The 14,518-nt window shown below is 47.8% G+C and overlaps 1 protein-coding gene and 1 long non-coding RNA gene across 3 annotated transcripts in view; one reads left to right on the top strand and one right to left on the bottom strand.

Annotated features, from left to right (window-relative positions):
* Nucleotides 1–1,403, top strand: part of CTTN (cortactin) — a 103,354-nt gene extending 101,951 nt beyond the window's left edge. For both annotated transcript variants that reach the window (XM_082270069.1, XM_082270068.1), the window contains one exon: nt 733–1,403. In XM_082270069.1, coding sequence (XP_082126195.1) covers nt 733–869 — 137 coding nt within the window. In that variant the 3' untranslated portion in view covers nt 870–1,403. The remainder of the gene's footprint in view (nt 1–732) is intronic.
* A 596-nt stretch (nt 1,404–1,999) lies between these two features.
* LOC309565473 lies at nt 2,000–4,542 on the bottom strand. Its single transcript, XR_014225816.1, has 2 exons — nt 4,306–4,542; nt 2,000–2,371 (listed from the first exon to the last, which is right to left on the bottom strand). It is a non-coding gene; the product is annotated as an uncharacterized lncRNA (long non-coding RNA).
* Between the last annotated feature and the right edge of the window lie 9,976 nt (nt 4,543–14,518).

Below are 14,518 nucleotides of genomic sequence, written 5' to 3'. Positions count from 1 at the left end.
GAGAGCGGTGACCTACTTTTGTCAGTGCTTCTTCTGTGAGAGAGTACTATCTTCCTATCCATAGCCTTAATAAACATTGTTTTTTAGTTTTGAAATTTAGTTACATAATGGGTGCACTGCCAGCAGTATGTATGTGAGTGTTTACCACCCGAGTTCCAGGTATGGATATTTTTGCTTAGTTGATCCTACTTGGACTAATGTAAGTATGCATGTGGCCTACCTGGCAAATCCCTGTCAAAGCTGGAAATGACTGCAGTAGGCACCATTGATACAGTGATTGCTGCTAGCTTTCAGGTTAAGTGCCAAGCAGTATTCTCTGACATCACCGCTCCACCTTGTCCAATCAGAGAACAATTTGCATTCATTGCGAAAAATGCGAAGTGTTTTCTGAATGGCATCCAAGCAGAGCAAGCGACCTCTTGTGTTCACTAATCAGAAGGGCAGTTGCTCATCATGTAACCTGGAAGCTAGCAGTGATCATTGTGGTAATGGTGCCCACTACAATCATTTCCAGCTTTTACTGGATCTCTCAGGTATGGTATATACAAACTTGGTCCAAGCTGGACTAATGTAACTATTCCAAAAATAAAAAAGGCATACCTGGAATTTCGCTTTAACCCTACAGGTTAAGGGTCTGGCAGATTACATTAAAATCACTTTACTGACCTGTTTAAGATAATATATTTGTTATACAGTGATGAAACCTTTTTTTTTATTTTTTTTCTTTCGCAGCTGGGGATGATGAGATCTCCTTTGACCCAGATGATATAATCACGAATATTGAGATGATTGATGAGGGATGGTGGAGAGGGATGTGCAAGGAACGATATGGGCTCTTCCCAGCTAATTATGTGGAACTCCGGCAGTAAGACATCCGTCATCTGTCGTCCCTATGAGAGGATCGTGCGTCACAGCTCTCTGCTTGGTGGCGCTGCAGCAAGGCGCTGTTTTGCGCACTCCTCTCTCTACAAAGAATTTTGCCATAATTACCCAAGCTGGATTCTTACACTACAAATCATGATACTTTTTTTTTTTTTTTCTTTTTCTTTTCAGCGAGGGAGCAGTGTTTTGCAGATTATAATTTTTTTGTTTTTCTAGTAAATTTTTATCAGGCTTTTAACACGCAGCTGACTGCTGCAAGCTGGCAAAATGCATTTTAAAGGCTGTTAACCCCTTTATTGCCAGGCGTGCCTTTTCTTGAGATGTTTGACTGGAGCTGCTAATAAGCAAGGCAGTCTTTTGCTGTTGGGTGGTTTTACAGGTGGCAGTCAGTGTACTGATCTAACAGCAGGCACCGTTTGCATCTAAAATTTTTATCAGTAAATACATGTGCTTGATTATAATCCAGTACATCTATCCTCCCATGCTTTGGGATCAATAACATTCTTTCTGCTAAATTATGAAGTAGGAGATGGGAGTTGAATGGTACTGTGAACATTGTATAGGTGGAATTATGGTACACTTTAGAACTTAGATTCCCTTCAATGTCAACAGCATCTGACACCCTAGGTTGCACCCCACTTCCTCATCTGTCTGACACCCATTGAGCAGGAAGTGGCAAGAAATAAGGACACAGACATTCTAACCTTTCCCTACACTATCCAAAATTTAAGAATTGACGTTCTGGCCATAAATGGGCCTTTTAAAGAGTAAAAGACCCAATGAATCTAGGGAGAAAAGCACATCTTGCATTGTGTGCCCCACCATTCCTAATTTATTAATGATCCTGTCCCATGTGTACTATACAGCCATCTATGCCTGGTCAATAATGAACTTTATGCAGTACTTCATTGCAGTCTCCGATCTTTCATCTACTTTTAAGAAATAAGAATGTGAGTGGCGGGATGCCACGTGATCATTCCCTAATGTGGCCTGTGGCCAGCCCATTAATGCCATTGCTTTCCTGAGCTTGGCTACAAGAGCTCTACCGGTGGAGTGGTCTGTTTTTAACTTTTTCTTTTCTTTGCTTCTAAAGTGATCAACTTCTTTTTGAAGAGGAAGTAGGTTTTGTGGGTGCCACAGTTAAATGCTGTATCCAGACACTTTGCACCAACGAGAGGCCGTTAGCATCAACCTGTAATGTCCACTGTGAACCTCCCTATATAGGTGCAGTCCTGACTGTGGCTTATTCTATGCTGCTCTTTTATTTTTATATGGTTCAGTCCGTTTCCTCCCAGTATTACGAAAATGGCAAACTATAGAACCATGCATTAAAACTCTGAGCCTGTTGCTTTATACAGATGTATCGTATGGTTGTTGGTAAGGGGTCAAGTATTTGTTTTTACATTCACCTACAAAGAGGCCATTGCTTTTTTTTTCTGTTTGTAATATGGAGCTCATTAAACTCATCCTTGGGGATGCTATGCTCTACCTCTGGCTGTTACAATCTCAGAACTGTACATGGTTGGAATTGTAACAGCAAAGTGTGCAGTAACCTCAGTCTACATGTAACATTCAGCCCTAGCTCTGGATTACAGCACATTGTAGCGGTTTAAATCCCTAAAAATGCTCTTGCCCATAGTAACCAATCAGAATTTTAATGCTCTTTACTATCTGCACTTGGGTATATGAGGATGAGCAAGCCCCAACAGTTTTGTTAACTTTTGGAGAGATCCCAGTCTGCGTTGTGGCAACATCACACCAGAATCATGTTTTGTGGGGGTTTTTTTTAATTAAAATTGCAGAAAAAATACACTGCTGAGCAGACCAGTGCTGCTTCACCCCAACCAAAAAATGGATGGGGATTTCACTGGTCTCATTATACAAGCAGCATTTTTAGGATTAAACCCTCATGTGACAGCCTCACAGATGTACATGACTCCTAAAGGGATCCAAACTTTTCTAATTCTTGCCTGCTTTCTGTTATTGTCTGCAATAAGAATAGAGACACCCGGTGAAAATGGTTGGCTCTTTTGAAGATAGGAGGTTTTACAGCTTCAAACTATCGACCAAATAAAACCCCTTTTTGCCAAGTGGCTTTTGTGAGGATAACCCATTTCTTGCAAGCAGCGTGCTCTGAAATGTTATTGGGGGAATAATTACTTTTCGAAGCTGTGAAACCAAGGGCGAATTGTTGTATTGTTACAGTCTAAAGGAGAGCTACATACCCCGATTCTTTTATTGGTAAACCTTTCAAACTGTTACTCTCTCTGACATTTAAACAGGGCTTTTGGACCAACTATTCAGGGGCTTGTGGTGCTTATTGTATCTGTAAAGCTGAAAAATTATTCTCAGTCCCTTGGGTTTGGGGTGGGGGGAGTAACAGACAGGGTTGGGTTTTTTAAGTCTTATTTTTGTCTATTTGTTTTTCTTTTATCTGGTTTTGCATACAGCACTTCATTAATGATCTATGATTTTGTAAATGAAGCTTCAATAAAGTTGTTTTTTTTTTTCCAACCATCTGGAATCTAATCTTTAATGAGAAATTGCTCTTGTGTTGCTGTTTCGTGACTGATATTTGATTTTGTTTTTTATTAATAGACATGACCATGGCCTACTTGGCAAACAATGCCCTTGGCCAGGCTTTCTTTCAGGAAAGGCCATGAAAAGTCTGGTTTACAGTTAGCAGCACTGCCAGGGGGGTAATGCTGCCATTTTGTTTTGATCTTCTAGTACAGGACACATGGTGAATATTCATAATGTTGGCCCTTTAAGTTGGTACCTTCAGGTGATTGGATACGTTTTTTGAGGAAACACCCCCTGGGTGTCTCCCCTATAACCCTACCCAGTGAGTCCTTTTTTTGCAAGTGTGCCAAAGTGCAAGGACCTCTTCTCCCTTGCAGACAGAGAAATCTCCCTTATCTGAACTAGTTTATTATGTTTTTTTCCCTGCAACAATAGATCTATTCCTAATAGTAGAAAATGGTTTTAGGGGAGTGTGTTGCTTTAAAAAGAAATCCAGGGCAAGAATTGTGCAAGAAAGAAGGAATGGTGTTTAAAGTGTTTTCCAGTTAGGAACACTTTTGCACATTTGACTTTTGGCATGTGCCTTTAGCACTCCAATACACAGCTAGCTATAGCCTTAGGCTGTGTTTACAGCGGAGGGGAAGGTGTTCTGTAGTCCACAGATCTGGGAACAGTGGAAACTGATAAGAGTGCAGCACAGATCAAAAGAACTTGAACGTGTCCTGTAAGATTTAATTTACATAGGGTACAGCATTTGCCCATGTGAGGGACATATTTACCCACACGGGGATGCACAGGTCTTGGTGCATCCCTGTGTGGACAGTTCCATTGATGTCGATTGGGACATCTGTTTGTAATATGGAGCTCATTAAACTCATCCTTGGGGATCCTATGCTCTACCTCTGGCTGTTACAATCTCAGAACTGTACATGATTGGAATTGGAGCAGCAAAGTGTGCAGTAACCTCAGTCTACATGTCACATTCAGCCCTTGCTCTGGATTACAGCAAATTGTAGCAGTTTGTGCTGTGAACCTCAAAGGTGAATAAATCCCTAAAAATGCTCTTGCCCATAGCAACCAATCAGAATTTTAATGCTCTTTACTATCTGCACTTGGGTATATGAGGATGATTGATTTTTTTTTTTTTTCTTTTTTTTATTTTACTCTCTGAAGCCCCAACAGCTTTGATAAATTTTGCAGCAGTTGCAACGGGTACAGCTGCTGCTCCCAGTTTGATATCTTTAGGGGTGCAGATGCACAGCCCAAAACAGACCGTGTGTGTTCATGGCGGTAAATCCGCACAAATGTCAAATTGCAAGCAGCAGCTGTATCCCAATTTACACGGTACTGCCTGCACGGGGATGCAAGAAACCTCGTGTGTGTGTGCGCGTGTGCATGCGTGTAAACGTGGCCCTCACACTGGTGTACGCTGTTGAACAGCCTGTGTGAAACAGGCCTAACAATCAAATTTATGCAGTTGGATTTCCAGTACAGGAATAGAAATAAGTTTAATCTGGTGCCTGCAACACGATACTGCTGGCCCGCTTTTTTTCTTAGATAGGTTTAGAGTACGTTTATATCAGCCGCTGCATTAAAACGTCTGGTGTGCCAAAGGATCCCTGTAGTGCTGATGCTCATTAGTAAGACCTCGTATGGAATATGCAGTTCAGTTTTTGGCACCAGTTCTTAAAAAGGATATCAAGGAACTGGAGACAGTGCAGAGAAGGACAACCAAACTGATAAAAGGCATGGAGGAGCTCAGCTATGATAAAAGATTAGAGTAACAGAATTTATTCTCTCTTGAGAAGAGGAGATTAAGGGGGGATATGATCAACATTTATAAATACATTAAGGGGTCCATATAGTGAACTTGGTGTTGAGTTGTTCACTTTAGGGTCAACACAGAGGACAAGGGGCACTCTTTACGTCTAGAGGAAAACAGATTTCATCTCCAAGTGCGGAAAGGTTTCTTCACCGTAAGAGCTGTGCTAATGTGGAATAGACTCCCTCCAGAGGTGGTTCTGGCCAGCTCACTAGATTGCTTTAACCACTTTACCACTAGAGGATTTTGCTGTCTTACGTCTGGGCCACTTTTTGCGATTCGGCGCTGTGCGACTTTAACTGACAATTGCGCGGTTGTGCGACGCCATACCCAAACAAAATTTACGTCCTTTTTTTCCCACAAACAGAGCTTTCTTTTGGTGGTATTTGATCACCTGTGCGATTTTTACTTTTTGCGCTATAAACAAAAAAAGAGCGTAAATTTTGAAAAAACAATATTTCTCTTACGTCCTCCGACAGTCGCCGCCTCTTCATATTCGTCACATATGGGGTATTAGACTTTGCTCCGAAGGAGTAGCTAGGCAACAGAATATGTTAACAATAAAGCTTTAACATATCCCACCCTCAAGGGGTGGTCCCCTCAGTCAATACCCTCCTACTTCCTGCAACCATATCTCAGTTTTAATGTCTAGCTTGTCAGGAGTGGCTGGCTCTCTCTGTGCTGGGACTTTTTGTCCCAGACTTTCTTCTTTTTAATATTTTATTTGAGTTTTTTCTCTACCTTTACTTAGCTGTTGTTTTTGTCAGCATTAGTTCTTCGGACGAAGAGGATCATGCGGACTGGGTCTCGGGCTGATCCCCCTGATCGCAGGTCGTGGGTCAGTGGCTTCCCAGTCTGCCATCGAGCGTTCAGCCAGGTAACGCTCCTGGCACGGTGAACGACCCATCCCTGTTCGGTGCAGGGATGTTTGGTGAGGTGGCTACCTCACCGGACGCTGTGCGGTTTCTTAACCGCCATTGTGTGCGTCTTGAATTGCGACTCTCCCTGCCTCATGTGCAGCGGCTTGTTCGCCTGTGCGGGTTCCCCACGCCATATGAGGTAAGTGTGTCTATGTGGGGACCTGTCTGTCTGGGGGGGGTCTCAGTCTGGGACTGTGTAACCTGCCTTTAAATCACACTGCTTGTCTCCCTATCTCTCGGCTGCATGCTGTGGGCTGCAAGGGGGGGGGGGAGCTGTATGACACTGTGTGTCAGGCTGGGCAGTGTGGGAAGCTGTGTGCTGTGGGGCATGTTTTTAATGGCATGTTGGGGCATATACAGCGATCGCTGCGGCGATCTAACATGTATCCATATAATGGGATGAAATTGTGTGTGTTTTTATGCACTGTGGAGCGGCGGTTTCGGCGCCAAACGACGCCATTTTACCGGCGCCCGCTCCGGCCGCATGGTTTACATGCACGGCGGCCATTTTCTTGTAGCCTCCATAGGCTTACATAGAGCGCCCTGGCTGCATCACTTCCTTTTTCCTGGAACACCGGTCGAGGCAGCAGCAGCAGCGGGGTCTCCTCAGGTTTTATCCTTCTATTCCTGTTGTCCATTGCCTATATTCAGTCTGTATATTCCCTGTGGGGGTCTCATTGTGCCTGAGTGTGTGCGGTGGGCTGCGCTTACCGCGCTTGCTGAAAGGGGACAGTTAACCCTTGGTTGTCTGGCGTACAGGGGCAATGGATTCTCAGGAGGGCAAGTTTCCCACAGTATTGGTGGAAAGCCAGGGGACCGCTGTTTCCCCCCCAGGGGGGGATTTAGCCACTATTGTGGCTGGCCTTGCTGCCCAGGTGCAAATGCTGGTGGCTGCTCAATCTACTAAACGGCCCAGAGTTACTCTGTCCTCCGATTCCGAGGGTGAAGGTGATGGGGCTGTTCTGGCAGGGACCTCCCTATCGGGGTCCCGCTCCTCTCTTGATCTAGTGGGGTCTGAGGTAGAGGCTGAGGTTGAGGGGGTTGATAATTCTCCCCCTGGCTCGCCTGAAGAGCTTGCAATCATGGATGAGTTGATTGCTTCCATTAAGCAGACGCTACGTTTGCAGGACGAAGGGTGTCCCCCCGCTGCCTTGGCGGCTTATGGGACGCAGAGAAAACGCAGGACGCCGCAGGTTTTTCCCTGCAATGCTGATTTTCAGCGCGCGGTAAAGGATCAATGGCGCGATCTGCGCAAACCTTTTGCGGTACCAAGTAAATTCAAGCTGCGTTATCCTTTCTCCCCTGCCACTGATGAACGGTGGTGTGTGCCTCCACCAGTGGATCATGCAATTGCGGTTTTGAACAAAGCCACTGCGATTCCTGCAGAGGGATCCCCTGTTTTCCGTGATGCCACGGATAGGAGACTGGAGTCTCTTGCCCGTCATACTTATTCTGTTACGGGTTCTATGCTTAAAGCTCTATTTGCTTCTCTCATGGCGGCCCAGGCGATCGCAAGTTGGACGCAGATGCTTAGGCGCGTCCTAGTGGCCGATTCGGCCTCGGCGGCGACCCTGGACATGGTGGATCAGATCCACCAGGGTGTCATGTATCTGTGTGATGCGGACCTGGACCTGATTCCGTTGGCTGCACGTGTGCACAGCGTGGCGGTGTTGTCTCGCCGCCTGGTTTGGTTGAAATGTTGGTCGGTGGACCAATCTTCACGTAAAACCTTAGCCAATCTGCCTTATGATGGGTCTCGCCTTTTTGGGGAGTCTCTGGATGTGTTGATTAAGGGGATCACCGGGGGTAAGAGCACTCTCTTGCCCCATTTCCCCAAGGCTAAGGGGGCTTCTGGGAAGAAGCATGCGAATTTTCGGCCCCCTCAGGGGTCCTTTCGTGCCTTTCGGCCGCACTACAAGGGCAAACCGTTCAAGGGCCAGGGCTCTCAGAAGAAACCCTGGTCTGGGAAACAGAAGTCCGGCCAATCCGGACCTGCGGCCCATAACAGTTCGGCCTGAAGGGGCGCCCTCACCCAGTTTTGGGGTGGGGGGACGCTTGCTCGGTTTTCTTCAGCCCTGGTTGGCCCGTGTGCGGGACAGATGGGTTCTGGAAATCGTTCGATCTGGTTACAAGATCGAGTTTCTCTCTCGGCCAGAGAGCAGATTTTTTCCCTCAAATCTACAACTGTCTCCAGAGCGCCTGCGGGACCTGCACCTGGCGGTGCGGGACCTGAGGGCTCAGGGAGTGGTGGTTCCGGTGCCTCATCGGGACAGATTTCGGGGGTTTTATTCCAATCTGTTCACCGTGCCCAGAAAGGAGGGCAAGGTTCGTCCAATTCTGGACTTGAAAGCTCTGAACCGCTCTGTGCGGGTTCGCAAGTTCCGCATGGAATCCCTGCGCTCGGTGGTGGCTGCCCTGGTTCCGGGGGAATTCATGGCCTCCATCGATTTGAAGGATGCGTATCTTCACATCCCCATATTCGAGGGTCATCAGAGATACCTTCGATTTGCCATTGCGGAGGATCACTACCAGTTCGTGGCGTTGCCCTTTGGGCTCGCCTCGGCTCCGCGGGTCTTCACCAAGGTGCTTGCACCGGTTCTGGCATTGAGAGCCCAGGGCATTTCTGTCCTGGGGTATCTGGACGACATTCTGATTCGGTCTGCGACCAGTCAGGGTCTGGAGAAGGACCTGTCTGTCACGATGCAAACTCTGCAGGAGTTCGGTTGGACGATAAATGTTCCAAAGTCGACACTGAGTCCGTCGGTTCGTCTTCCCTATCTGGGAATGATACTGGACTCGGTGCAGGCGAAGGTCTTCCTGCCGGAAGACAAACTCAGGACTCTTCAGGAGGAAGTCAGGTCCCTCAGGGACGTTCCGAACTCGTCTCTGCGGACGTGTATGAGATGTCTGGGATTGATGGTCTCGGCTTTCGAGGCGATTCATTTTGCGCAGTTTCACACGCGGGGTCTCCAGGCGGAGATCTTGTCCAAGTGGGACGGGCGACCTCAATCTCTGGATCTTCAGATCTCGTTGAGTCATCGCACCAGGGAAAACCTTCTGTGGTGGCTCCAGTCCCCGTTGGTGTCCGGGGGCAAGTCGTTTCGTCCGATCTCGTGGACGATAATCACCACGGATGCCAGCCTGTCGGGCTGGGGTGGTGTTCTGGGCGTTCTGTCCGCCCAGGGGACCTGGTCGGAGGGGGAGTCTTCCCTCCCGATCAACATTCTGGAATTGCGTGCGATAAGGCTCTGTCTTCATCGTTGGACGGACCGGCTGCAGGGCTGCCCGGTTCGGGTGCAGACGGACAATGCCACGGCGGTGGCCTACATCAACCACCAAGGGGGCACCAGGAGTGCCCGAGCGGCTCGAGAAGTGGCCGACATTCTGTCTTGGGCCGAGACTCATGTCCCGGCGATAACGGCGGTTCACATTCCGGGAGTGGAGAACTGGCAGGCGGACTATCTGAGTCGCCAGACCCTGGATCAGGGGGAATGGTCTCTCCATCCGGCTGTCTTCCAGATGTTGTGCGCGAAGTGGGGTCTTCCAGATGTGGACCTGTTCGCGTCTCGCCTCAACTACAAGGTGAAGAGGTTCGTGGCAAGGACGCGCGACCCTCGGGCAGACGCGTCGGACGCGTTAGTGGCCCCGTGGCATCAGTACAGGCTGATGTACGCGTTTCCACCGATTCAGTTGCTGTCCCGGTTCCTTCGCAGGTTACACTCGGAACGCAGCACGGTGATTCTTGTGGCACCGGACTGGCCTCGCCGGTCCTGGTACGCAGACCTCGTGAATCTGGCGGTCGACGCCCCCTGGCGTCTGCCTCTTCGGGACGATCTACTGTCTCAAGGACCGATTTACCATCCTGCTTTACAGTCGCTGGCTTTGACGGCCTGGCTGTTGAGCCCGAGGTCCTGAAGGAGAAGGGTCTCTCTCCAGAGGTTGTTCATACCTTGATCAACGCGAGGAAGTCTTCCTCGGGAAAGGTTTATTACCGTACTTGGAAGGCCTATTTTGCCTGGTGTGAGTCCAGGGGGTTTTCACCCCGCACGTACTCGGTTTCCCGTGTGCTGTCTTTCCTTCAGACGGGTGTCGATCAGCGTTTGGCGCTGGCTACGATAAAGGGTCAGGTGTCTGCGCTGGCCGTTCTGTTTCAACGTCCCGTGGCTTCCAACTCCTTGGTTGGCACTTTTATTCAGGGTGTGCGGCATCTGGTTCCTCCTAGGAGGGATCCTTTGCCCCCTTGGGACTTGAATCTAGTCCTATCTGTGTTACAACGTGCTCCTTTTCAACAGATCAGGGAGATCTCGTTGTCTATGTTGTCCAAAAAGGTCGCCTTTTTGGTGGCGATCACTTCGGCTCGCAGAGTGTCGGAACTGGCGGCTTTGTCCTGCAAGTCTCCGTACCTGGTTGTTCATTTGGATAAGGTGGTCTTGCGACCTAATCCTTTTTTTCTGCCGAAACGAGTTTCGGAATTCCATCTTAACGAGGATATTGTTTTGCCTTCGTTGTGCACGAAGCCTAAACATCCAAAGGAGGTGAGATTGCATTCTCTGGATGTTGTTCGGGCGATTAGGGTTTACCTTAAATCGACTGAGTCTTTTCGAAAGACGGACTCCTTGTTTGTTCTTCCAGAGGGTCCTCGGAAGGGCATGGCGGCTTCCGCCTCTACCATTGCCAAATGGATCAGGCAGACCATTGAACAGGCCTATGCCTTGCAGGGGAAGGTTCCCCCTGTGCCTGTGAAGGCGCACTCTACTAGATCTCTGAGTACGTCTTGGGCCTGCCGTCATGGGGCTTCTGTAGCCCAGGTGTGTAAGGCGGCGACTTGGTCGACCGTACACACTTTCACAAAATTCTACAAAGTAGATGTTCAGGCATCGGCGGATGCTTCCTTTGGCCGCAAGGTTCTTAGTGCGGCTGTTCCCTAGGGTCCCTTGTTGGGGACTCCTGGCTGTTGGGATAAGTTTTGTATCCCCTGGTTTTTTGTCTTTTCCTGGGTTGTTGCTCCTGTTGAGCACTTATTTTTGCTGTTGCCCAGCTGGTTTCCTTCCTTTGGTAAGGTTCCTTTCTTTGATGCGGAGACTGCGTTGCCTTTCGGCGCGGATGCGTTTCCCACCCCTCATGTTTGCACTGCTTTGGGACGTCCCCATATGTGACGAATATGAAGAGGCGGCGACTGTCGGAGGACGTAAGAGAAAACGGAATTTTTGTAAAATCTTACCTGTAAAATTCCTTTCTCTGAGTCCTCCGACAGTCGCCGCCCCCGCCCCTCTTTTGGGGTTTGAATGTATACTCTACTGCTATTCCACTAAAACTGAGATATGGTTGCAGGAAGTAGGAGGGTTTTGACTGAGGGGACCACCCCTTGAGGGTGGGATATGTTAAAGCTTTATTGTTAACATATTCTGTTGCCTAGCTACTCCTTCGGAGCAAAGTCTAATACCCCATATGTGACGAATATGAAGAGGCGGCGACTGTCGGAGGACTCAGAGAAAGGAATTTTACAGGTAAGATTTTACAAAAATTCCGTTTTTTCACATTTTTTTTTATATGAAATTCCCCCCAAAAAAATGTAAAAATCTAATTTTTTTTACATTTTTGGCCAATTTGTTTTCTGCTACCTATGATTGGTAAAAAAATTCACAATAAGCGTATTTTGATTGGTTTGCGCAAAAGTTATTGCGTTTACTAACAAAGGGAAAGATTTCTGTCATTTTTGGTGTTTTTTTTTTTTTTAACGCGTAATGGCGGCGATCTGCGATTTATTTATTTTTTTTGCGGGACTGCGACATTGCGGCGTACAGATCGGACCCTTGACTGACATTTTTGACACTTTTGGGGGTACCAGTGACATTACTGCAGTAATCAGTGCTATATATATGAACGGTTACTGTAAAAATGACACTGGCAGGGAAGGGGTTAATTTTATTGGAGAGGGAGGGGTTAATGTATGCCTGGTGCTTACTGACGTGTGGGGGGGGGGGGGAGGTGACTGTGACACAAGGGCAGATCCAGGGTTCAGCTATGTCACTTGGGAGATCCGCCCGCTTGTGTTTACACAAGCGGGCGGATCTCCACACTAGATCCCCGACGATCGGGGAAGAGCAGAGGCGATCGCCGCTGCTCCTTCCCTGGCCCGACTCCCGCTCTGACTGAAAACAGCGGGAGCGAGCCTCCGGCGGCGCGCGCGCGCGCCGCCCACAAGGGGAGTGTCTGACGACGTAGTACTACGTCGTCAGACTATAACGAGCCACTTTGCCGCAGTAGTACTACGGTACTTAGCGGTAAAGTGGTTAAAAAAGGCCTGGATTCTTTCCTGGGTGTACTTGATATCAATTGGTCCTAATATATATAGGTAAAGTTGATCCAGGGAATATCCGATTTACCTCTTGGGGGATTTGGAAGGAATTTTTTTCCCCTGCTGTAGCAAATTGGATCATGCTTTGCTGGGGGTTTTTCGCCTTCCTCTGGCTCTGGATCAACTGCGGGTATATGGGATTGTATGGTTGGGTTTTCTTTACTGTTTTTTTTTTTTTTTTTTCTTTGTTGGTTGGTTGAGCCAGATGGACTTGTTTCTTTTCAACCTGACTAACTATGTAACTATTGTCATTTTATCAACAATTGACAGCAGCACAGTGCAAAGCGGTGGATTGTCTTGCAGTGTGCTGCATTAAAAAAAGTAGACCCTTAATAAGGACCCCTGATATATTAAGCTGTGAAATATCTGCCACCTCCAAGTTTGGACAAGAACTTGTAAATCGATTAGCTAGCAGTAATTTTCTGAAATAAAAATCCCTGATATGTTTAAGGCCGCTTTCATATGGGGTGGATTCCTTTGCGTTCAGTAGTGGATTAGCCTGGAATTAATGGACTGCTGTTGGTTTAATATCTTCCGATCCACCTAAACAGAAGAAAAATTCCCTTCCTCCTTTTTTATTTATTTTTTTTATTTTTTGATGGGATCCGACCCTGAGGTAGGTGGGTGTAAACATACACAAGTCCGTTTACACCCTCCTGACCATACAAATGCATGGAGCTTCCAATCATCAGGTCTGCCTGAAAATCTGATGGGCAGATCTGATTGAATCGCTCGTGTGAAAGAGGCATTCCCCTTTCCTGCCTATTGACATTATTGTCGCAAGTCAGTGGGGTTCTCTCAAACACAATACCGTTTTGCTAGAAGGAATTCTTTTGCAGAGTCCCTGCTAAAGTAACTGACAGTACCACCTGTGGTGGATTTTCAGGTTGAATAAAGCCACCCTTCTTCTGCTGGAGGACTCTCCGTCCGTCCTTTTAAGGACCCTTTTCACAAGAGAGCTGAATCTCTGTACTTTTTTTTTTTTTTTTACCATGTTTGGTTCCATTTTGCAGACCGGTTTTTGCCATAATTTTGGTTTCCCAGACCTTGACAGAATGGGCTAAGCTCCTGCGCCAGGACTTGGAGGGGGGACAACCTCCACCTGGCCTGGCGGAGCTGACGGACCAGTTGGTCCAGGGGTTGCAGTACATCTGTGATGCCTCTCTGGATACGGCCCCACTAGCCTGCAGGATGTCTGTGAAATCAGTGACTTCGCCGCATGATATGGCTGAAATACTGGTCTGCGGACCAGGCTTTCAGGAGGGTATTGACGGCTCTCCCTTTTGTAAGAGACTGCTTGTTCGGAGCTTCCATGGAGGAGAGTATTAAAGGTCTTACTGGAGGTAAGAGTACTCTGTTTCCGCGGACTGTCGGGAGTAAAGAGGCTTGTCGCAAGAGTGGCCCTATCTTCTCGGCACATAGGCGGTCCTATTGTCCCTCAGGATCTACAAACCAGGGATCAAAATCCGCCCATAACCCTGCAGCGGGTTCCAAGAAGCCCTGGCCTGGCAAGTCAAGAGCTGCCCCCCCCCCCCCGGGACTGCAGACAAGCCCACTTCTGCCTGAAGGGGCGCCCTCACCCGTATCTGGGGGTGGGGGATGTCTTTGCTTCTTTCCGGATCCGTGGACCTCCTGGATTCAAGACAAATGGGTCCACAAGTTGATTCGGTCCGGTTACAAGATCAAGTTTCAGTACTTGCCTCTGACTGGGTTCTTTCCTTCCAATCTGTGTTTGTCCCCAGATCGCCTACGAGGTCTTCTGAGGGTGGTACAGTATCTGCTCTCTCTCAGGGGTTCATTGTACCGGTTCCGGAATCAGAATGCTTTCAGGGGTTTTATTCAAACCTATTTACTGTTCCCAGGAAGGAAGATAAGGTCTGTCCAATTCTGGACCTCAAGGATTTTAACTGCTTTGTGGGGGTACAGAAATTTTGAATGGAGTCCATCCGCACGCTAGTGGCATTCCTTCATCAAGGGAATTTCCTGGCCTCTATCGATATCAAGGACACTTAC

This window comes from Pelophylax lessonae, assembly GCF_965119305.1.
Source record: "Pelophylax lessonae genome assembly, chromosome: 10".
Lineage (NCBI taxonomy): Eukaryota > Metazoa > Chordata > Amphibia > Anura > Ranidae > Pelophylax > Pelophylax lessonae.
Note: the sequence above shows the minus strand (reverse complement) of the source record. Positions and strands in the feature narration are given on the sequence as shown.